The 25220-nt window shown below is 31.8% G+C and overlaps 2 protein-coding genes across 16 annotated transcripts in view; one reads left to right on the forward strand and one right to left on the reverse strand.

The window, feature by feature from the left end:
• Positions 1-480: 480 nt before the first annotated feature.
• Positions 481-1970, forward strand: Syx8 (syntaxin 8). The gene is made up of 5 exons (XM_018516820.1): positions 481-804; positions 985-1179; positions 1275-1528; positions 1636-1728; positions 1810-1970. The coding sequence occupies exons 1-5, from the start codon at positions 770-772 to the stop codon at positions 1968-1970; spliced, it is 738 nt and encodes a 245-aa protein (XP_018372322.1). The 5' UTR covers positions 481-769.
• A 4876-nt stretch (positions 1971-6846) lies between these two features.
• mtd (TLD domain-containing protein mustard) overlaps positions 6847-25220 on the reverse strand; it is a 128658-nt gene continuing 110284 nt past the window's right edge. For 11 of the 15 annotated variants that reach the window (XM_018516830.1, XM_018516827.1, XM_018516829.1 and 8 more), the window contains 3 exons: positions 10647-10928; positions 9866-10035; positions 9653-9788 (listed from right to left, as the gene is read on the reverse strand). In XM_018516830.1, the coding sequence (XP_018372332.1) occupies positions 9653-9788; positions 9866-10035; positions 10647-10928 (588 nt within the window). The other 4 variants (XM_018516835.1, XM_018516834.1, XM_018516836.1 and 1 more) reach the window with 4 other exon arrangements.

Raw genomic sequence — 25220 nt, forward strand, 5'->3', positions numbered from 1 at the left:
AAACTTTATGAATAAATACCTCCAATTTGAAATTGAAAATATTAATAACGTCTGCTGTACAGATAAATCGATTTATCACATTTCTAAATAAAAAAAATTGAACATTACTTTGTTCTCTATACGTGTCAGTTTTGAACGTATAAAAATAGATATTGAAACTTAATTGACCGCAATCAATACAAAATAAAAATAGAAATATTTTTGCATTTAATTCATCTAGTTTCATATACTCTCAGTATCCAGCCAATGAAGTGACTATATATAATATTTTCAAATGATATTTTAGACAATTTTCACTAAAACTTGAAGCTCAAACTTTGAATGAGAATCTTTTGATTGATTTAAAAAAAATCGTAAACCATCGATAGGCAGAAGAAACATCGATAGCTGGCCCAAGTCAAACTATCGACAACAATCGATAGTAATATCGATATTTATCCACCTCAACATGACGTCGAATCGGTTAGTCGAATAAAAGCTATTTGATTCATAATTTTCAGGTTATCTGTACATCAAAGCAATTACACAAGTCTGCATTGCTTTGTTTTATTTTATTTATAAAACTGTATTGTGTTATCCTCATATGATGTAAAAACTGCCATCACTATTTCAATTGATTGTGATTATCTAAAAAGGATGTGACCAGAAATGTTTCAATTACCAAGGAATTAATGATTTCCATAACGAATGATGTTGAAGTACACATTTGTGATACGATTATATTCTTTGGAATAATAATACAGATATATTTGTATTAACAAACACAAAAATGGCACTTGTCAACATCGAAGGAATTGATCCTTGGTAAATTTGTAAATTATATTTTATAACATTTATTTACATATCCAATAATCTATTATATGTATGAGATTTCAAGCAATAAAATTACTGCTTTTATTTGCATTAATAGTTATTAATTACTGCAATTTAATTATATAATATATTTACAAAAAGATTAATTAAGACTTGACTATATACACTTAGGCTTACGGAATATGACGCATGTGAGAAACTGTTCCGTGAAATTATGGAACAGCTCACTATGCGTGATGGAGAACCAAAGACGTCAAAAATTTACGCCAGCTTGTCAGCCAATATAAGATTGCGTATGAAGCAATACACACGGGAAGTTCAGCAATTGAAAAGCAAAGTGGAAGAAGTTTCTAAATTAAAAACAATGTATTCTTCTGTTTATATATTTTATAGCATTAGTTTAGACTTCAAAATAATAATTCTAAAATGATGAATTGTTTAATATACTATCTGTGTGACAGAACGTTTGAGGAAGCTGAACGTCGGACGAGGCAAGTGGAACAGTTGCAAAGCAAAGACATTCAATTACAAAAATTATATGAGCCACGTACAAATGATTATATGTCGTCGCGCACTAGCTTATTAAGGGCAGGCTCATCAGCTTTCGCTGATGGAGGCACAACTTCTTGGGCTGCTGACGATGATGATGACAAGCCATTAAATGTTCAAGTATCTGTTAATGATCTTATGAGTCACCAAGAACGAGTATTGATAGGTACATAATAATTCGTAGAGAAGAAATTAATAAATACATTGTATATAATTCTAATTTCTTGTAGAAATATTAATAAATACACTGTGCATTATTCTAATTTCTTGTAGAACAAGATAAAGGCTTAGAGGAGTTATGTAAAGTGATAGCTCGCCAAAAAGAAATTGGACAAACAATTAGTAACGAAGTGGATCACCAAAATGGTGAGTAGTATAAAAAAAGATTATATTTAGATCATGTAATATAAAAATAACTTTTTAAAATTGTATCATATTGTAATGTAGAAATAATTGATGATCTGGCTGATCATATGGATAGGACTGATGAATCTTTGATTAACAAGACCCAACAGGTCCGTAATATTAATTCCAAAGATCGTACGTGTGGTTATTGGATAGTGATACTTATACTTTTTATTGCTATTATTATTGTTTCTTTCGTATAGTGGATATTAAATATATTATATTAATCCTATTATATGAATTGTTATAACATCTAAATTACATAAGATATTTACAAATAAAATAAATAAAAATGCATAATATCTATTAATGATAAGATATTAACTTTTTATCTGTTTACTTACATAAGATTGTTTAATAATTTATGAAATTAATATTGTATAAATAATAATAAGATGTATATAAATGTGAAATAATATTTACCATTTGTTAATACTGAAAATTTATTTGATATGTATCATTTAGCATCTGTTTTTATATGTATTGAGATACTTTTAATTATGTAAAATTTTACCACATTAAAATATATTCAATTAGCATTAAGAATATAATTAATTATCTGTAAGAGAGCAAGTATTTCTACAATCTTAAAGATCAGCAAGGACGACTTTTTTTGTGAGATGTTGGAAATGGGAAATAAAAGGGTTGACATAATTAGACTTGTTGAATATTTTTCATTTTTCTTTTTTTTTGTCTCTTTTTATATCATAAATATCTATCCTGAATCTGGTTCTATGCGAACTTTCTCGGCGCCATAGGGATACAAAGAAAAAGATCGCTATTATTTCTGCGCTTAATTCATTTAAATAAAACATACCAAAGAAGTCTAGACTGCCTTTGCCAGATACATCCGCTTTCTTAGTTTCGCCAGCATTTGTAATGGATAGTGTCTTGAACGTGTATTGTTTGATACGTTCTGCTGGAACAATTGACAGATGAAAGGAATGCCTGGACTCTTTCTTTTTACAACTCGACGCAAATTATTTGGATTACTATTGTTGTCTGTAGGAGACATGCTATCAGATTGAAATACATATGTACAATTGGCGCAATAGTTTTCCAGCGGATATATCGCATAAATTTACAATATCGTCCGATTTCCTTTGTTTCGCAAACTGGATTTATTTTTAGTATAGCTGCTAATCGCCGAGAGCATGTCGCTCTTTCATAACATACAGTGAGATCTCGTTACAACGCCCCGCGTCGAATCTCTGAGTTAATATTGTTGTACTGCAAATTTCCTTACATCGAAATGCTCGCATATTGGAACATCTTGCCATTGAGTTCAATAAAATCTCTGCTCTGCCTATATCTCTGGTTACAACAGAATTTCGTTGCGCTAGCTAGCTATTACTAGAATTGATTTTTTCTTCAACACAGAAATCGCTACAAACGACACATCAATTATCCAGATTTTCGTACTGAACCAAATGACTTCTTGATCATGTAAGAACAGTTCTACGGATACCTGTCTACATTAACAGCCGATCAAACATTTATGCAACAGGGGATCATTTCCCTAAACATTAGTCAAAGTTAACTGATATTCAAACCAATGCTCTGCCTCTTTCCGAAGACAGAGAAAAAGAGAGAAAGAGCGAAAGAGACAGCGGATCAATTAGATCTCAGTTAACTTTAATTAATTTTTGGCGATAGCTGCTTACACGACAGCGCAAAGCAAACACAATTAAAAATTTTTTTTCCCAAAAGCATCAGTCGAAAACATTCAGAATTTCACGGCAAGGAACACGGACATCTCTTCCGTTTACAGGTAGCTGCGTAAATGTAGAATAGATTGCACATCAATAACGTAGCATACACAGTGTTAATTGTGTGGTTCCGTAGCGAGACCAAAGTGGCTTGTGCGATGACTCCCTTAGTTAAGATCAACATCTCTTACCTCAAACGAACTCTGATATCCTACCCTCCCCCTCTCTCTCTTTCTGATAATATATATATCTGTATATATATTAGAATATTTTTTTTCATTATGTCAAATGGGTCCCGTTAGCCGCTAATCGCTTCACATTTATCGCCACTGGCCCGAGTTAAATGCGTCGATTCGTGTTCTCAATAACGTGCTCATTAACGAGGACGACGACGACGACGACGACAACTTTATCTAGCTAAACATCGAAGAACATCGAACTGTTTATGCGTGTTCAAATCCCTGCAGTCAGTCTGAATCTAATTGACAATTGTGTATACCGAAAGTATGTGTCTCCTTGTTGTGCTGCTTGCTTGAGTTTTTGTCTCTCTTCTTTTCGAATCTCTCTCTTTTTTTTACATTCAGTTCGCTAACGATCGCTAATATCGACTACGTGTGTATGCGCAGGTACATATTATAACGGTACCGAGCGTACGATTTTCAGCGTGAACTCTCGCTACTCTCATTTATGGATTTTTATATACACAGACTACATGTACTCAATTATAGATTTAGAGCATAATATATGTAGAGTGTTCCATCATTCCTGCAATTCCAACTTATTAATATTCACACAATCCTTTGTCTCTTTTTAACTAACATCTATACAATGAAAATATCTCATTTTTTAAAAGAAAGTATAAGTAAAAAAGATTCAATAATATTTTTATAATAAAAATATCATGAATTTGATTTATTGATTACATTTTTTATGATATCAAGACTGTATTTCGTTATATTCACTGGAAGTACTGAAAATCTATAGTATACATAATGTAAACTATAAATTTTCAGTACTCGTAGTGAATAACGGAATGCACCCCAAATACCCAGAGTAGCATTATATAATTTTTCCCTTGGGGTAAAAACGTGAAAAATAAAAGTTTTTATGTGTATATATATATATGTGTATATATATATATATACACATAAAAACTTTTGTATATATGTTTCCGTATATATATATATATATACGGAAACGTAAAAAGTAAAAGTTTTTATGTATAAATACATAAATATGTATTATATACACATAAAAATTTTTACTTTTCACGTTTCCGCCATAAGGGGAAAAATTATATGATTGATATCTTATAAATTAAAATATATATCCAGACTGAAAAATAAGATTTTTGTCATCTGTTTATACATGTTATGCGATCCAAAGAATTTTTTAATGTATATTTGCACGATAATCCAGTAATCATTTTCAAGAAAAAAATCGATTTTTCATTCATAAGAATTGATTGTTAAGAATTGACAGGAGTGAAATGGAACACCCTGCGTGTCCCTGCATATCCTTAATCTTCAGATTAACACAACCGTTGACGTTCTGCGATTTGGACATAGAGAAGCACAAGTGTTCTGTATTAGAACGTGTAGTAATTTTTCGTTTTACTTCCGAGTAATAAAACAATATTAGTTGTGTGTGTTCCAACTTCAAGATATTTATAACGCTTATTGTAAACAGTTCATTGTAAACACATCCGTAAACTGGATGGTGACATTTCTTTCAGGCTCTTAAGTTCGTCACGCTGTTAATGTAAGAGCTGTATCTTCTGTTATCGAAAAATACAATGTGCCGAAAATTGCATAATCATGATAGTTAATTTAACGATTTCTTGAAATAGTTTCACAGGAGTCCTATAAACGTGCGCCGGACGAAATGTCCATACATATATACAACAGGAAATCGTTCGTTACAGTTGGGATATTTTTTTTCTAGTCCCATTTCTTACGTTCAGTGGCGGATTGGAACATTTCGAGGCTCTCAAAACGTTGTTCTAAACAAATGAATTCAAAAATTATCCAACATGTTATATGTATAAAATCAACGTGTTATTTAAAAATGTATGTTATTTACTACAGGAACAATTTAAATATCTAATATTTAAATATATATCACGAATATTAGTCTATCAATTGTATAATTAATTTCAATTATTTATGTAAAACTGTGAAACATTTATTACGTCTAATGAGTAATCCGCCACTGGATACATTTTAGTTTACTTCTACAGAGGCAGTACCGCGTGTTTCTTTGAAATATTCTAGATAATCTGTATCTGCCGTGTACTCCTATATTCGATACAGAAGACGCTTTGTGGAAGAAGAAAAGCAAATCTCACTCAGATGATAGCGAGGAGCGCCATTCGCATTAACATACGGCGATGTACGATACTGGTGTGTGTGTGTGTGTGTGTGTGCGTGCGTGCGTGCGTGCGTGCGTGCGTGCGTGCGTGTGTGTGAAGCGCAAGAAGACTGGCATACTATCACGCATAGAGATGTAACTATTAATTAGCAAACATTATCCGTAATACCTCCCTAGGCGTGTAAACTAATAATCTTATAGATATCTTTATCACCTCAGGTTTGCAAAGTTCACGATACGGTGCTAAAACATAATATAAATTTATCGAACTCATCTTCGAGGTGTTGGCTAACCGGAAGATCGCACATACATTGTTATAATGAATAATAGTAAAATTGACTGAGAAATGTTCAACGCAATTAAGCAAAGACTATATTCGGTCAAGGCAGGTCTTGGTGCCTATAAATGATATTTTTGTGTGAATTTTACCATTTTCAGTTCAATTTGGTTAATCATTAGGCGCCTAAATCTGTCTTGACCGAATATGACCCTCTTCGTTTAATTGTATTGTTATAATGTTCTTATATGAATGACAATTAAACGACAACAAAAGACACACAAGAAGTGCAAACGACGAAACGAAGAAAAATAAAGAACCAACATAAAGCTCGTTTCCCAGACATACTTAAGTGTTTTATTTTCGTTACAGTGCACATTGACATCTTGATTTTTGTTCACATTAAGGCGAGAGTCATGAATACTTCTTTTCCCTTCATTTGACTTATCATTATCGTCACCTGCTGTCGGATGCACGTACTTCGCTCTTTCTCGTACATGATGCTATTATTTCTGATCGTGGATTTCGAATCCGTTTGTTCCTCGAGCAATGTTCCCGCTATCGCACGCACGCTTCGCGGATCAAGGAAACGGAAAGACCTCTATCTCGAAATGTGGTTTGTATGTATGTGTATGTAGTGTATATGACGACGTTGCATGTGCAATCATGTGGTACTGTTGAAGCGATTCGATAAATCATCTAGGAGCGCAATTATTTTTTTCCTTTTTTTTTTACTTAATATCACATGATTACGCCTAATCTAATTTACGCTCTAAGCAACGCTAATCGTACGCAACGTGTTACTATGTGTCGCATTGAATGTACAAATTCGAGACTACCCTAATAAAGCCGGTAGTGCTGCATGTTGACTTGATACTTTGTGCTTCGTCGACATCGTGGGATCGAGAAACAATCCCGACAAACTAGGATCTTGCTAAGATTTCATACTACATGCATCCGAAAACGGACTCTATGTTCACTCGTGATAAGTTTATGAGGTTTAGCAAAGTCTATCTTGCAACGTCTACATCACGTCCGTTTCGCATCACGTGGAAAATTAAACTCATTGGAACTGTGTCAGTTTCAAATTCTCATTAAGTGTCACACTATACTCTGCCTAGTCGACAGTTTTGATCACGCGCTTCTTACTCTTTTTCTTTCCTTTTTTTAGTGCGTCTTGTAACCAGTGCGCGAACACTTGAGTCTCATTTTCCCAGGATATCTTGGATCGACCGTTCAGTCTTTCGAACGTTCAGTCGTTCTCCGATGATGTTACATCGGCAGAGAAGGATCGTGTGTCACGTGAGAAAGAGGTAAATAGGTAAAGGTAGATCAAAAGTTTTCTGCGTGTGTTTTATTGTGCTCGCGTGTGTTATGTTGTCGTTAGTATAATATGCACTCTTGGTCATCGTATGCGGCCCTGCTGATCAGTAATCAACTGGCAGAGGAACGCCTTTATTAAGATTACGAGGATCTGTAATCATATATAGAAACAATACAACGCGTGGTCGTGGAGTAGAAATTGTGTCTAGAGTAATTACGGGGAAAAGGAGAGAAATATATGGCGGTGTCGTCATTAGGTCTATGTGGTATAAAATATGTGATTCGTTCAAAGTTGTTACGTTCGTGGGTCACTGGCACGCGCCGAAGTGGGCCTTCTCAAATGGTTGCAACTTAGCACGATGTTTGAACTTAATATATTAGAAAAATTCCATTCGGTCTCGCACAATATCGAAACTGATAAAACATTTTTGCGCATTTTCTCTTTTCTTTTTTCACGCTTGAGAATCACTCACTTTGCGCGTGTACAAGATTTTATTCTCACTTTCTCTTTGCAAATCGACGAAACGTGCTGGATAGAAATGGGCGATACACACATTTGTTTTCAATCCGGCGACGCTCGTGCAATAGAGATTATAAGCTCGGACAATATGTGATTGTGTGTATACAGTCGTACAAAGTTGGACTAGGTCTAAAAGAGCATCGTAACGCGAGTAGAACGCGATGATTCTTCATCTGATGTGTTATCTAGAATGATTGATCGTTTGCATCAGGGAATTCGTACGCTGGTAGTAAGATGGATTTTCACGCTCGAGATACTCGCTTCAGATCGCGAGTACACTGGCGGAGGGAGACAAAGAGAGCGAAGCAGGCACAGGCATGTGTGTTCGTTGTGGTCACTCGTGACTCGAAAGCACATTTACTAATTTACTGACGACAAGATCGCAAATACGCTTGACTCAAGTCAATCCGCACATCATTGACTTCTCATTCGACTTCTCGTTCCTCTCCTAATCATAAGATCAGTTCGAGGTATCTCTTTCTCTAAAACTACATTTTTTTCTCAGATCATGGATCATCATTTATATTCGGTTCAGAGAGAGCATACTTCCCGTAATCTGTGTATTAATCTTCATGTGTATCCATATAATAACATATATATGCATGTACGTTTCTTGGTTCAATAAACGTCTGCATTATGCACATGACGAGCTACACAGCGTTCCGTAAAGCGTTCTCTCTACCTATACCGTCAAAATCAATCATTGCAACACGATCATAGTATATATATAATATGTATGTATGTGTATATATATATATATATATTTACATTTACTATCTACATTATCTACACATCAACAAACTGTTAGTTTTAGCATCTTCATCATATTGAATTTGTAAATTGTATTTTCTTTCAAACGTTATATATCTCGCCTCGTATTTACCATCCATATCGTTTCCAATCATTCACACTTTCATTCTTTTATCACCATCATCATTATACATCTGCATTTACATTATCATCATTATTATCGTTATCATCATCATCATCATCATCATCATCATCATCATCATCATCATCATCATCATCATCATCATCAACATCATCATCATCATTATCATAATTATCTTTATATCGGCGTTAAATGTGTAAACTCACGACTAGTTCGAAGTAACGATTATTATACAAAGTAATCATAATTCTTCGACTCTCTCTCGGTCAACTTACAATAACCACAAATCAAATTGACGAGCGACAATCTCATTCAACAGAATATAAAAAAATAAAATAAATACGCCAACTTAAAAAAGACTGGGGAGTCAGGGGCAATTAACGATACTCAGTAGTTACGCGATATGTAAATAGGCACGCGCTATGATCGCATAACTTCGGGCCATGACAGTCTCTTTTTACCGTCCGCATCCCTTTCAAGGCTGCTTCTCGTCGATTTCACCATCTTCAGGCAATGCTCTCGTTGTCTCTTCTCGTGCGGACATTGACAACGTTTTTTTCTCCTCGGAGAACCATCATGTTTATCACTGGGCGAGATTTCCCCAAATGGTGATAGAATTAATCGGTGTTGTGACACCATTGATCCGACTCAACTCTTCCGACAATGTCCTTAGAATAGTTAGTTTTCCTCTAATCTCTCTTGGAGACGAAATCTTCGTAAGGTTCACAAGTTCAGGTTAAATTAGGCTGTGGCGATGGCGAAGGAGTAACGGGCTGGGAATATGAGGCCGTGTCCTATATGAACGCCCAACATTCCAATGTTTTAACGACGAAATCTTCGCGTGGCGCCAACGGCTCGTTGCCGTATGTACTGCAGGATTGTGTCCTGCCCTGATACAGATCACCGTCTAACCAGAGCCCAAACTTGCCGCTGAAAACAAGATCAATTTCGTAAAGTCTTGTTCAACAGCAAAGGAACAGCTTTTGAGAAAAAATGAGATAACTTACTCTCCAGCACCGATTGCTAAGCTTTCGTTATTGCCCTTGATGAAATACAGGTTATCCCCGGTCCAGTTGAAACATTGGAACCTCGGCGTAAACCTGAAGAGCAGGGATTCGCCGGTACCGTAAAAGTGATCGCTCACGTGTAGCGAGCATGAGGTCAGTGCACCAAACACCTGTGACAGAAAGAAGTGATTCATGAAGGCTGCGAAATATACACATAGTAAAACCGAGAAAGATTATTTTACGTTTATATTTCGCGCTTCGAATAAACAATCCGAATGGAAGAGAGCATAAGCCAATTTGAACGGATATAGGACATTTACGAAGTAAGCCAACACGCGAATATAACTTTATGAAAATCCATATTAATCTTTCGTTCAGACTAATTATAATAATCATAGAACTTTCTACTTCAAATTAATTAGGTCAATTGACCTCGACATTTTACTAGATTGAATTGTTTTCCACTTATAATTAATTTATCTTTCTGATAATATATACATTTGAGAAATTAGTTCAACAATGCACGTTTTTCTATTAAATGAATATATATTTTTAATACTTGTATATTTATTAAAAAGCTGCTTTCCTGATATATGTCACGTGTAGATAGGTGCTTAGATTTATTATTTGTGTATAATTTGATACATAATACAATATTAAGAAAAATGTTTGTAGTTACGATTGTATTCATTTTCAAGAGTTGCATTCTTAGATCAAATTAAAACTAATCAAATTAAAACCAATAATTTCTACAATTTAAATTAAGGAACAGGAAACTTACGTTTCCCTCCGTGTCTTCAATGACTAACAGGATTGGACTCTCGACCTTAGCCATTTTTCGATACATGCTATTGAGGCTGAAGCCATGCTGACTAGTGCTGAAGACGAGAGTCCATTGGTAGCCCTCCGCTCTCGCGGGCAGATGACGACAGAGCTGTTCCCTGTGTTCATCGCTGAGTATTTCCGTTGTGCCGATGAGATCGGGCACGATGACGTCATTGTCCAGAGAAATGGCACTGTTTGCGTAAAGAGCTCGCCTGAACTCCTCGCTCATAGACAGTACCTGTAAACGAGACAATGCATCATTTAACGTATTTTTCAAGCGTATAGTTCGACAATGATACGTATATCGCGAATTCTAATCGAGGAGGTAAGAAGTAAAGTCGTCTCTACTAATGACGATTCCATGAAAAGATAACTGTGACACAAATGGATGTGAATAGTGTTCTAAATGATGCTCTATTAGTACATATGAACGGCACGCTCATCAATGTTTAACATATGTGGAATGAAATATTCTCCTAATGCCTATTAAACATAGAAACTATCTTGCAACATGCATATGATGTCTACTCTGAATATATGCTGAATAAAAAATTTTAGAGTATTGTAGAAATCAAACAGATATTGGATCAGAGTCAGGCAAGATATTGAAGTAATGATTAGTTATAATATTAAAACAAATGTAACATGCTTTTTTAGCAAATATAAATGACAATTATTGTATCTTATTATAGATACATAAAATTAATATATGTATATAATAAGTTAAAAACAAGATCGCCACATGAATAAAAATCAAGTAAGAAGAAGCAACTATAACGATGAAAGTTAGACGATTTGGAATAATAATTTTATATGTGATTTATCTTAAATACGTATATTTATATTTCAAATATGTATAACTGCGCGCTCATTCTTTTGGGCTTGCAGTATAATTAAACTGAAGTAATAATCTCCAAATCTATGATCAAATTAAACTTGATCATAGATTTGGAGAACACTATAGTAGCGAAAAATATTATTAATCTAACATCTAACTTTGACCATAGTTGACGCTTCTTCTTAATTAATATATATAATTTCATGTGAATTAACGTATACAACTTTAATAGATATTCTACGAATAATAAGTTATGCTAATAAATTTATTATTCTAATAAATCTAGAATTATGTTCAACAAATATTTCAATTTTATACCGCCTGACTCAAAATCCTAAATAGCTTCAAAGTACGCGGAATTTTCTGTTTTTCTCATGAAATTTGAATATAAAAATGTGTTGATAAAGAAATGTTTTAACGTCCTTTTAACTTCTGACCTCCTCGGATTAACTAAATCTAAGCACATTTATAGGGCACTACCACATCCAAGTGTCGTGTTGTACTCTGTTAGTACGATCTCACGTAACCGCAGTGGGTGTTGCGTTTATTCAAGTCAATTGTCGGATAATTATTAACGTGGGAGGCCACCATGAAATGTGTGCCGATATTAAATTACTTTTGTTCGTCGCCCATAATCACAGGAGTCGCTTAGCTTCGCACCACGCATGATAATGCAATACGTGCGCGAGAGAATGCAAATGCCACGCGGTGCATATCCATACAGAGAACCCCCGATGATAGAACCCGAACTGTAGAAGCTACTATAAATGGATGGCCTTGGAATAAAATCGTATCGAAGCGATTGGGTGCCGCATCGACTGTATCGCGATGAACCCGAAAGTCGGTGCATAAATGATGAGCAGAATACTGACGGTCAAGTAGACGGAAATTATAATAGATTTAAGTAGAATAATTGATGCTTGAAACAAACGAGACAGTTCAATGAATTAATAAGATTAAAAATTAAAAAAATCGAAGTTAAATAGCCATCATGGAGTTATATATACATATATAAAATACCTAGTGAATATTTATTTGATAAAAAAATACTAAAACTAAATATAAAAATAAAAATTATTTAATAGTAAAATAAATATTAATGTTTTCATGATGAATTTAATTATTTTTCCATTTTATTCCAATGCCTCATCTAGATAAGAGATTTTTTAATTATATAAAAAAATGTAATTACATTTATATAATATAATTACAATACTATAACGGTCTTTTCGCTAACTTTTATTAATAGAGAAAAATTAAGGATGATATGATATAACAAAACGATTAATCGAGTAAAAAATCTTCAAGAATGTAATAAAAATTACTGAATGTACTGAATGAATACTGTTATTCATCAAAATCGTGAGAAATATTACGTCTCGTAGAGTAGAAATGCAGATTGCTGGATCATGGGTAACGCTACGCATCATTAAATGTCATGTGCAACATGATGTGTTATCGCGTGCTAAATTATTGGAGAGATCCATCGATTGATTCGAATAATAAAACGATTGACGGTGCGGTATAAAGTATACACCTGGGAGCGATAATAATTCACATACGCCTGAACACGAAACGTGTCGTTGCGACTTTATACGTGTACAGTTCTTATGAAATTGACATAATTTGATAATTTTTAGTACTGATTGTAGATCGCTATACGTGACAACAAAATGTGCCTCTGACAACTGTTGTATATAATATTGCTTAATACAGATTGGAGACGCGAGCGAGGGAAATAAAACATTAATGATTATATCATGTTTACAGTGCGAATGACACACAAAGCGTACGTTAAGTGGGAGAGATTTGGATATATGTATTCTTGCATTCTTTTACATTTGAAAAATCTGTTACACATACTGTGTAGAGATGTACGTCATTTATAAAAAAATTTCTAAAATTAATTTAACTTTCTTTCTTGCTGTAATGAAGTTTGGGCTTCATTCATTTTGTAATAGACTTCAAGATAAATTGCGGGAAAGATACTACATACGTTACATATTTTAACTGAGTATTGAATGTTTGAAGAATATCCGAATGACGTCAAAAGAACGGCGAAGTTAGACGTTATCGCAAAATATATAAATACAGTCGCCATTTGTTTATTTAGTCTTTTTCTGATACAAGAATAATAAATCACTAAATTAGTACAATGGATTTTATGTTACAAACGTAATAAGAATAATACGACATTTCTCGAATGGTATTATTACATATCAATTATCACTCAACATACATGTGCATTTTCATTATTTATGATATATAATGAATTCACAAAGGAAAAAATTATGTTCCAAAAAGACGTCGTCTGGCTGTTATGTTTTTAACGTTATCAGTTATTATTAAATAAACCTGTCTTTGTATAAAAAAAAAACAAAAAATTTCGATAACCTTTGATCTCGCGATTGGAAGAATTTTAGCTTCCATACGAATGTTTATTATGGATGGCAGCTGCCCTGTGACTTCGTCAGATAATGTTATTCTAGCACGTAAAATGTCTGATGAGAAGAAAGATCAACAAGTATTATAAACTCAGAAAAGCTGAGCAAAGCTAAATTTATATCTTTTTCTCAAATTTAAATTTTTTTTAGCTCTTTAAGGTTTTATAGTATTATTAATATAAACATATGGATATGTTATGAATATATTAATATAAATATATATCAACATATATATATTATAATTAATATTATATAATGCGATCGATATTAATAAATTAAAATTAAATGGGGATTTCGAAAAGCAAATTAATTCTAACATTTTTTGTATCTACTCAGGATTATTAAAACTCCCGTTAAAATTTTTGGACAGCAATAAATATCGTTAATAATTAATAAAATATGCAAATAGATACACACAAGTTAATGACCATATAATTCAGATTCTCCTCAATTTATGGAAGAAAAAAAGATTCAGAAATTGATATCTTGATTAGAACAATATTTTTCCTACGCGGGAATAGAAACAAAATGTTTGTTTATATATAAAGATTGCATTATCGCGGCATGTGGGATTGCAAGCCTATCGTACTTTTGACATTCGTCTCTCACACGGACGGATATAAAAATATCATCATTGCCGGTCCATCAGTTCTTCATTGCGAGGTTTTTCAAAGCTCATTATCATTATCGACCACTTCACTGGGCATCGCGTTAATTTCGATTTGATAGTGACACGCTTCCAGATGTTTCGCGCAAACAGCTCATTAGCCAATGCAATTATCAGCTTTTTAATAAATTATCCGGGAGAATAATAGTGAGTCGTCATAAACAATTTCCTATCATTTATGGAAATAAAAAGATTCACGCGAATATCCGTCGCCTATTTTGTGAAGATTAATTAACCTTTATAGTTTAATACGTACATTAATTTCTTTAGTTTAGATATTATATTCTAATAAAATCAACATCTATAATAATTATTTTTATATTAATAATTTAAAACAAATATTTTAACAAAATATTTCAAGTTTTAAGAATAGATATTTAATATAAAAAATAACTAAATCATTAAGCAAAATAAAATTTGCAGAATTAATTTGGAGGATTACATTAAAATCTCCGACAAAAAATTCTCTCTCCACCAAAGTTTTTATTGATATTGTTTAATTGATATCAAATTAAAATAGTATATTCAATATGAATATTTTATAAGTATTAATTTACTGATTTTGATATTATTAGAAATTTTTGGTGTGTTACTCGAAGTTGATTCTGCTGAACAGATAGATTCCCACACATGGATTAAAGATAATGAATCTACATATGTCTGATCAAATACACACATCAAAGATATAATTAATATAAATTAAATACCAAATGAATTACAATATTTAATTAATCGTAATATACACAGAAATCGGTAAATATCTGTAAAATTATGTAGTATTCAATTTAGAAAATACCTTTATAAATTGTTTTCTGTCGGCATAGATTTTAACTTGGATTATATGACGTATATAGTATATTAGCTTCATCGCTGACTTGTTGCATAAATTTCTTCAAGTGTTTAGTAACATAAAAACCTGATAAAAATATGATTGTTTTGTTATTTGATATATATATATATATATATGTACACATATAACGATAAATACAGACTATGTCAGCCGCGAACTTGATATTAATTAAATTCAATGTTAGCAAAAAGATGGTAATAAAATCTCTTCTTATTATTTCATTCAATGCAATCTTATTACTTAGGAAAATAACTTTTTATATTTTGTATATAAAAAAATCAAATCGATCATTCAAATGAGAGAATAATCTATTTTTTTTCATACTTTGTGCTGTTATGTATAGTACTGTTCAAGATCATTCTTTTAAAAGAAGTTTTTATAAGAGTACAGAAACGAAAAGAATGAAACGTCGCGCGTCCTTGTCACAGTTCGCGCAGTTTATAATGTTAAACTCGCTTGCAATTATTACGTAGAGCGATGCAATGACAACAACTTGAGATGGTAGCCACGTGCGCGATCTGAAATCCGAGAAATACAGAATTGATCCATCTCCGCGCGGAGGTCATCGCAAGATAACAAGAACGAATTAAAAGAATTTTGTGAAAAACATATACAGAATGCTTCAAAGTTATAATACGTTAGCCCGTAAATAAATTTTAAAATAAATTATGAGTCAATTCTTTTTATTGCGAAAATTATATACATTACATAATAAAGACAAATTTAATACGACAGATTAATGAAATCTTTTCAAATGTTTGTTATAAAGATATTTTATATTTGAGATAATAATAGCTGTTATATTAATAAAAAATCCAATGAAGAGAGAGAATCTTTTTATTCTCACTTTATGTTTTTCCAATAACGACAATAGAGCGACAAAAATAATCTCCTAATGAAAGAGAGAGAGGGAGAGAAGGCACTCCACGTCATAAAAGGTGAGACTTTCATGTGCTCGTATAGAAAAATAAGTTACAAAAGTATCCTTAACGCCTCTTTTCAGGCAGTACGTTCAGGCAAGCCAGGTATCAAAATAGAACGCGGAAGAACACGTTCCAGTCCTCTGACAGGTTAATGACCGTGAAAAGCCTATTAGTCAGGCATTAGTCAATCTCATGATTGAATGGATAATTGTAGAAAAAATAAATAATTTTTACATAAATTAACCGATTTACAAATGGCTCAAAGGAATTAACTAATCTTCTCTGTGAAAATAACATAACGAATTTACCATACTCTGCGGCAGATTTATACTCCACTTCTAATTTATTATCGTACTTGTAAAACAAAAATCGGGTAACAAACAATCGTAAAAATTTTTGTCACTCTTGAAATGTCTTATTTTTTAAGACACACACTTTTTGTAATAACAAGCTATGTTGCAATTTACTTGTTAAGGAAACGCGAAGAATGACATCTAACTAAATTTACAGACTTATGAGAATAATTACACATTCACAGTAACCGCTTTTAACTCAAAAGAAGTACTTAACAAGCGCGAAACATTTTTTAAAGGCCACACAATCTAAATCTCTTTAAGATCAACTAAATTGATTTTGGATAGATATTAATTTGATTAAGTTCGTTAATTAAAAAAACACTGTTATGTACTAATCGCAGAAACAAGAAATGATAATGTAATTATTTTTATTATATCAATTATCTGATCGTACTTTAATGGAACAATTTGTTATTATTATTATTTGTGTAAATTACAGATCATGAAAATATGAAAACTTTCGATAATTAACAATTACGATAATTTTACAGATGTCAATGTTAAAATTATTTACAGATGTGAATAATTTAAGCTCCATAATATAAATAAATAATCTATAATATTTACTAATATTTTTTTAGTAGTATATTTTAATATTACATAAAGTTTATTAAAAGTATCTTTTATGTCGTTATATAAATTATTATGAGTAAAGGTTATTACTATAAATAAGAATTATGTGTAAATAAAACTCACCGTAAGCATTCTCGACGAATGCTGAAAGACATAATTCAGAATGGGGCACGGATCGACGGTCATATCGATGTAAATAAAGTTTAGATGTAGTTTTCCGCTAACCTTGAACTTTTAGATATCGTTGATTACTTGTAACAAGTTTTTAAATATCGATGTTTGCTAACAGCTTGGAATTGCGACTTTACAAATCGAGATCCTGTTTTCAGCTGTTTCGACAATTACGATTATAGTACCGATTGAGAGAATTTCGTCTCCACGGTGCAAAATTCACGATTCAGTTGGACCGAGGAATAGAACTTATTACGCGAATTTCCCTTTAGAGAATCACACGGCAGTTGCGAGGTTCGTGTAATCGGCAGGACGAATCGATCGAGACTGAATGATGTTGGAAGGCACACCTCCAATTTCTTTCAGTGACCACGCGAGAAACTTTGTAAAAAAACCTTTCATTGGGATCCGTCTCCGGTCTCCCTTCTTCCTGTTTAATGTCAAGTACACATAAATTTCCGCCGAATGCTCACGTTGGCCTCGAGTGCATTATTCGTACGGGATCGTCCTTCGATCTCCTAGATGCGATTCTGATAGCGACAGGCTACGTTAACGAACCATGCCGAGGAGGAGATATGCCATTGGTGTCATTTGATTTGGCAAAATTGTTCTTAATGACATCGGCGTTAATGACGCTCATAATCAAGAACTTCCGTGTGCCATTATGAGATTTCGGATGGATTTCCGTATACTTATCCCACGATTTAAGTGATCTTTTTTTATGCAAGGACAAAATAACTTAGGAAGGTTTAAGTAAATATGGCGTCTCTCTCTCTCTCTCTCTCTCTCTCTCTCTCTCTCTCTCTCTCTCATAACATAAAATTTTTAATATATGCCAAAGTTGCATTTATTAACAAATTATTTAATAACCTAATATTTTTGGAAAAAATAAACTCGATAAAAATTAATTTAAATGAAAGAATAAAATAGAGAAGGGTCACCGATACCGACATACCACTTTGTTTTTAGACAATATTTCTTAAACAAAAGGTAAAAATACAACTTCAAAAACATAAATACAAAGTAAAAAGTGTCTTCTATCAGATAGTATAAGCAATTTTTATAATACTGTTAGCAATTTTGCAATAATTAAGTTTTTCGTAAGTTATGCAAAAATGAGCGTCTGACAAAATGAGCTCCAAAACTGACACAGTAGGCAGTAATGCTACGTATTCCTATATTCTTTTCCTTTTACAGGAATTATCTGTATAAAGTACCTATAAGTGAATGTATATAAGATTTTTCAGAATCATTTTACTTCGTTATAAAACATTTTTATTGAATTATATGCATATTTACTTTATGCTGTTCTGCAAGATGCAAAGATGTAACGCGCTAGTTTTTCTAGAGTTGTTCCATATATGCACGATTGCCTTCAGCTCCAATAGACTTATTTGACACTATAAAGCAACATTATAAAGATTAAGTTAGCTCATGGTCTGTTTTACGGACAGGTATGTCGGTTTACGCTGCACCCCAATTTTAAATTAAAAATCATATTATGAAAAGACTAAGAGAAAAAAGTAATATAAATAAAACTTATTTCGGAAACTACAAGTATTTAAAATGACGTAATATTATCAATAATATAGTCACTATTTTTAAACCTCACAATTTGCAAAAGAAAATCGTAAGAATTTTATTTTCGCATTTGTAGAATTCGTTTTTAGCTGATTTGATATAGAAAAAAAAAAATTAGTATTAATAAAGTGCAATAGTTAGTTTCCGAAAAATAAGGGGGTGTCACTTTAGGAGACCTATGTCAGTATCGGCGACTTTCCTCTATATATATATCTTGTTTTTATTGAATTAATTTTGGTCCTTAAATGTTAATTTCATGTGATATAAGATATATAATAAAGAAATATCTAATTAATTATGGATAATATTAAATTAAAAAAAAATGTTTGTCATAACTAAAAGTAGCAAGAATCATCACTTTATGTAAATTAAACGAAACAGATAAAAAAGTTTCAATAAATTCGAGCAAGTGCTTTATCATTTCTGAGACATCGTTAATCTTGGATTAGCGATTCGAGAAAAAATTATATTACTTTAACAGATTGCTATGAATATATATATAGCGCGATCGCTTATCTTTCATGTTGTCTTTATTTTGCGAAAATTTTTCCATGATTAAAATATGTGTTGCTAAAGTTGAAAATAAATTATTTTTGGATTAAAATAATGTCAGACAGTAACGCGGCAACTATGTATTCATTTCGATTACTCTGATACAAGCATGATCGTGTCTGCGTTTACATATGCTAATCTTATGAATAAATTGTCTTGTACCAGGCAAGACAAGTCATCATTAATCAAAGATGGGAAAAACATTAAACGCCACTAATTCACGCAAGCTGATGAAGCTTTTATTCGGGAGTTTATATTCTGGGTATTTAGATACGTATAGTCAGTGCGTATAAATCTATTTCGTAAAAAAAAACAATATTCTCCGTAAAACACTAAAATTGCAATAAAACTGCGAAAACTGTTCATAAAACGAGTGAGACATTGCTCATCGCACAGATATATTACGTAATCTCTATTCAGAGATTGCAAGCGAAAAGACTTGATCGGATCAAGTGTATTTGTTTTTAATTGAATTTTAATTAAGATCGAAGCGAGACGGAAGCGACTGAACCATCGGAAAATATATAGATCACCCGTTACGGAGGATAATAAGGCTCGCGAAGCTAGCTATAAATTGTCTTCAATTGCGAACTGACTACAACGTGATCCGCTAATCGAAATTTCCTGGCAGTTTGCTACGCGAGGAGTGTTATTGTGGGACATAATGCGTGAGTACAGAGGACGTTTATGTCGTAAGTAACTAAGCAAAATTATATAATTTCGCAAAAAGCGACGACGTCGCTTTTATAATTTTGACTGTGAGATATTACGTAAGTCACGTATTACGTCAGTCTACAGAAAAAATATGTCAAAATACTTAGACATATATTTAGATGCGAGTATATCATTACTATTATTTTTACCTATCTGTTAAATTGTCCGATTATGCAGAGTATAACAATTGCGTCTAACAATTAGACCGGTTAAATCTAACATTTAGACCAATGAGAATAAATCTAATTAAATAAGAGAAATTCCTATATTCAGTTAAAACGGATTTGAATGCTTAAATTGCATCTAGGCTCATCAATTCATTTAAATTGAAATCGTGTCTTTTATACAAGAGCGAAAAAAGAAAAAAATATTCTATTACAAAATTATTTCAGTTTCGAAGTAATAAGTAAATATTTCGTTTACTTCCTGAAATAATTAAAGATACATGATGCATATTCTGAAATAATCTGTAGAAACTATCATCCCACACACGGAAAGTTCATAAAAGGCATTAAAAGCCAGTCGGGAATGTTAATATTCAAGGAGACCGGGAAACGGCTACCAAAAGATTGCGAAGGGTCACTGCGATCGTTATTGACAATTGGCGCGGCGCGAAAATATTCACTGATTTCCTTTACAATTCTGAGATAACCTCAGAGAAATAAATATGAAAGTTAATGAGTCTGCGACTTGAATGCGCGTCAGCATATACGAATACCACTTTATATTAAATATGCTGTTTTTACACCGCAACATTCCTAAACAGAACACAGCATAGCTATTATGAGACTAACTATACAGGTTACATCATTTTATTTCTCTAAATGAAATGCATGATTACATCAGAATCCTAAAATCTTGCTGCTAGTTTATATCTGTCAAATTAAACGTTATGTTATTTTTTCTTTACAATATAAAAAATAATTTTACAAAAAGATAAACAATTTATATTTCTTAAAAATATGTTCAATTATAAATATAGAATATTTAAGTTACAAATTATCTTTGATGTAATTATTTGATGTAATAATAACGTCGATCGTTTGAAAAAAATGATAACTTGTTATCATATGAACAAATTAAAATAAGTAGAAGTATTATTAAAGTACTTAATTTATCGATATTCTATGAACAAGGTATAAAATATATACTCTTTTATCCTTTAACATAAAATATGTAAAAAATTTCACATAAAAAGAAAATATAAAAGATACGCAGTTCTCGGTAAAAATTCAATCAAAAAATAAATCAGACGATAAGCCCACGCTAAAAACGCATATAATTAACATAGAAAGGAGAAGTATGTTGTAACATGAAGATTTATTTATGCAGATAACACCGGTCATGAGTCATCAGTTTCAAATAAATAGATAAAAATGTGATGACAACAATTTTTAGTTTACAATGATTATTTTTGTAACGATAATTAAAAGGAATATAAGACATAACATAATCATAATAGCCTTGAACAAAAATTGCGTTATATTTATTATGCTAATACATGAATACATTACATACGAATTCAAAAATATGCGTTTTAATTAATAGAAATTTTTAAATTTATTTTTATCAATCTCTTAAGAGCACATTTTATCTAATTTTACCTAATCAGTATTAACCTATTTAATTATCGTTTTGTTTAAAATTCTAAGAAACAAAGAATTGAACACTAATCCACAATTTATGACACTTTTTCTTCGTTGATATTATCAAAACTTAGAAAGAGAAACGAACATTTATTAATCCATTCAGTATTTAGTTAATTTAAATTGCCAAACAACTTGATTAAAATAACTGGTCTGTAAAGTTCATACTACTTTAATACTGATAATAATAATAATAGAATACGATACTGCAATATTCGAATTTCATAATGATTATAACTGACGTATTTCGGCGTATTTGTTAAAATAAATAAAGAGAGTCAAAGAAAAATTTATTTTTATAAATATTACAAAACATTCAGTCTTATATTATTATTCTATTAATCATTGTGACAAGATTAACGTTTCGGAATAAATTTTTTCCAGAGACTCATTTGTCTTTCATAGCATAAGTACGATGTTATTTGTGATTATACGAACTATGGCTGGAAAATTTCGAGAATAAAATTATCACACATAAATCAGGAAAACCTGATCAATTTTATTTCCGTGGGAATAAAGTAAATTTACTTCCATAAATAAGTTGTTTAATTTCTTACATCTTATAATATAACAAAAGATTACAATGAAAAGAATGCAATTTGCAGAGACAGCTAACAAGCCATTTATTTTATTTATCTCAAAATTTCCTTTCTTCTAAAATAATCCTAATTATTTATTACATTTGATGATCGCATTACTTTCTACATCCAATTATGATGCCGCTGTATATCCACCAATTGAAATTCGTTTACTACAAATTCATTTTCACCATAAAATTCCAAATATTCCAAAAGCTTACTCGAGTTATTCGAACAAATTACTGTTTGAATGAGTCTCAAGAGGAAGAAGATATAACATCTTTTTTCCCTTTCCTTCGAGAAAGCGCTGACTCTCAATTGCCCTTCGAAAAGTTTTCACCTTTTTCATCTCTAAACTTTATTATTGTTTCAAATGCAAGTTCCTATGCAGGTGATAACCGACAATGCGCATTATTAATCAATTGATATTATCACAATTCAAAGCAGACCAGTTCTAAATGGCACATTTTGCAGTACGGTTCGGTGAAAGGTGCTTAGGCTCGACCAAAGACTGGTTGTTAAATATGCATCCTGCTAAGCGCCGCTCTTCTTGAGTCATTAACGTGTAAATTATGCGAAATAGATCGCAAGCAAATGCATGGCTTTCGTGTATATTGCGCGAATTGTTAAAGTCGTTTCCGTTGTAAACATTACGTCGAACAGTGCTATAGGCAAATAATTGTTCATCTTGACAGACTTTAAGTGGACTATTTAAAGATGAATAAATTAACGTGTTTTGTCAGTAAGTGTATCCGCTACGTAGTAAACAAAAGCAATATCAGTAACCAGGAATAATACGACTAATTGTAAGATATACTATAAGTTAAACTGTACTATAAATATAATTATATATTCACTGAAAAAAATTTCTGGTTAAAAATAAACGAAATAGAAGATTTCGATTATACCAAAATTTTAGTTATCACAACTAAAATTATAATAGATCCAATCAAAAAATTCTGATTTATCATTTTCAATCAGAATTGAAATTAATGCAATCAGACTCTTTTTCTACAATACAATGAAAAGAAAATGATGTTGTTTCAACGGTATTATTTTAATTAAAAATAATTTTGTTAATTCATAAAATAACACCGTTAATGAAACCAATTTTATTTTAATAATATTTTATTTGTTTTATTAATATCGTTCTTAAATTAACAAGATTATTTTCGATTAAAATAATGCTGATAAAACATTTTTTTCTTTCAGTGCAGAGAATATAACATGTAATTATACAACATTACATAATTACAAAAATAATCATTATCACAATTTTGTTAAGTATCCTTAATATGAATAAGCATGTATTTAAAGTTTTGTATTCAAAGAAGTAATTGGAAAAAAAAAATGTTTTACGTCATTAATTTTAAGTCTCGAATTATGAGATTTTATGGCACATTTGATAAAATATTTCCATAAATTAAAATTAAAACAGTCATTACAGTCGGGCATCCAAGGCAAAATCTTCTTTATTACGTAATTTAAATTGATTTCTAAACTAACATTCCTGACAATTCCATAATTGGAGACATTTGCGTCGCGTAGAGAAGTAAGCATGATTAAAAGACGCGAGTACATTCGCCTCAACTCTGACTTTTACCTTCGTTTTCTGTTTCAAGAATTTCGTGATCTTGACGATTGGATTCGGCATCTTTGACTTCGGCATCCTAGATCACTCGCGCTACTTTCAATGAACACTAAAATTCGCGGTCAGCACCTTTTCCCTGAATTTCGATCTTTCTTTCCTTCGTTTACAAGTAAAAAATCGTGTGAAAGTCGTTTACATTGTGCCTCACGCACTAATTGTATTTTTTCGAGGAACTCAAAGTTTCTTTTGAAAAAGCAAAGAGATAATCGGGTGAATAAACGTAACTTAATTTTTTTTCTAATGTAATGTTCTTTGAAAAATCACAGTGAAACCTTGCTCAATATTGCCATTTAATATTCTGATGAGTTAACTAGTTTAATCAAAACAACGTTAAGATATTCAATATTACTTGGCCTTACTGCATACTAGTTATGTTATCTAGTCTTTTTATTTATACTGGCAAGTCAATTGAGTAAGAGAACTTTACTTTACGAGGACTGAAGCCGTACTGGAGCTTTCGGAGTAAATCTAATACATTCATATAAGTGAAGAGCGAGAGGAGGGGAGTAGAAAACGAGTGACGTATATACTTCGACAGATGCTTTCCTCACGACTGCGCATCCTCATTTGCGCAGCACGTGTTACTTATTCTAAAAATCTCTCGTGATCTTCAATCTCCTTATACTGTTGTGAACAAGAATCATTTTCCGTGGACTCAAATCATCGTTAATTTGGGCAAGATTAAGAAAACAATTATGTATATTAATTCAACTTTTCAAAATTCTGTATAGAGTGGAAAAACATAATCTTGAAAAATATGTTATTTTATAGCTTTTAAGCTAGTCACTATTCTTTAATAGTCATTTACGGTTGCTTGAGTGTATTTATTTCGTGAAGACTACTCAGCTTTATTTTACATTTATCTTTGTCTTTACCTAGTTGTAAATTTATTTTTAATTAGTTCTACAAGTAACTCGGAAGTAATTATTCTTATCTTTAATTATATATATATATCTTGCAAGCATCCATCAGTTTATACTGATAAA

The sequence above is a fragment of the Trachymyrmex cornetzi genome, unplaced genomic scaffold, assembly GCF_001594075.2.
Source record: "Trachymyrmex cornetzi isolate Tcor2-1 unplaced genomic scaffold, Tcor1.1 scaffold65, whole genome shotgun sequence".
In the NCBI taxonomy this organism is placed as follows: Eukaryota; Metazoa; Arthropoda; class Insecta; order Hymenoptera; family Formicidae; genus Trachymyrmex; species Trachymyrmex cornetzi.

What these genes read in the sequence shown, in the direction of transcription:
- Syx8 (XM_018516820.1), top strand. Translation starts at nt 770, where the DNA reads ATGGCACTTGTCAACATCGAAGGAATTGATCCTTG. An exon ending in ATCGAAGGAATTGATCCTTG is followed by an intron (nt 805 to 984) that starts GTAAATTTGTAA and finishes ATATACACTTAG; the next exon opens with GCTTACGGAATATGACGCAT. An exon ending in CGAAGTGGATCACCAAAATG is followed by an intron (nt 1,729 to 1,809) that starts GTGAGTAGTATA and finishes ATTGTAATGTAG; the next exon opens with AAATAATTGATGATCTGGCT.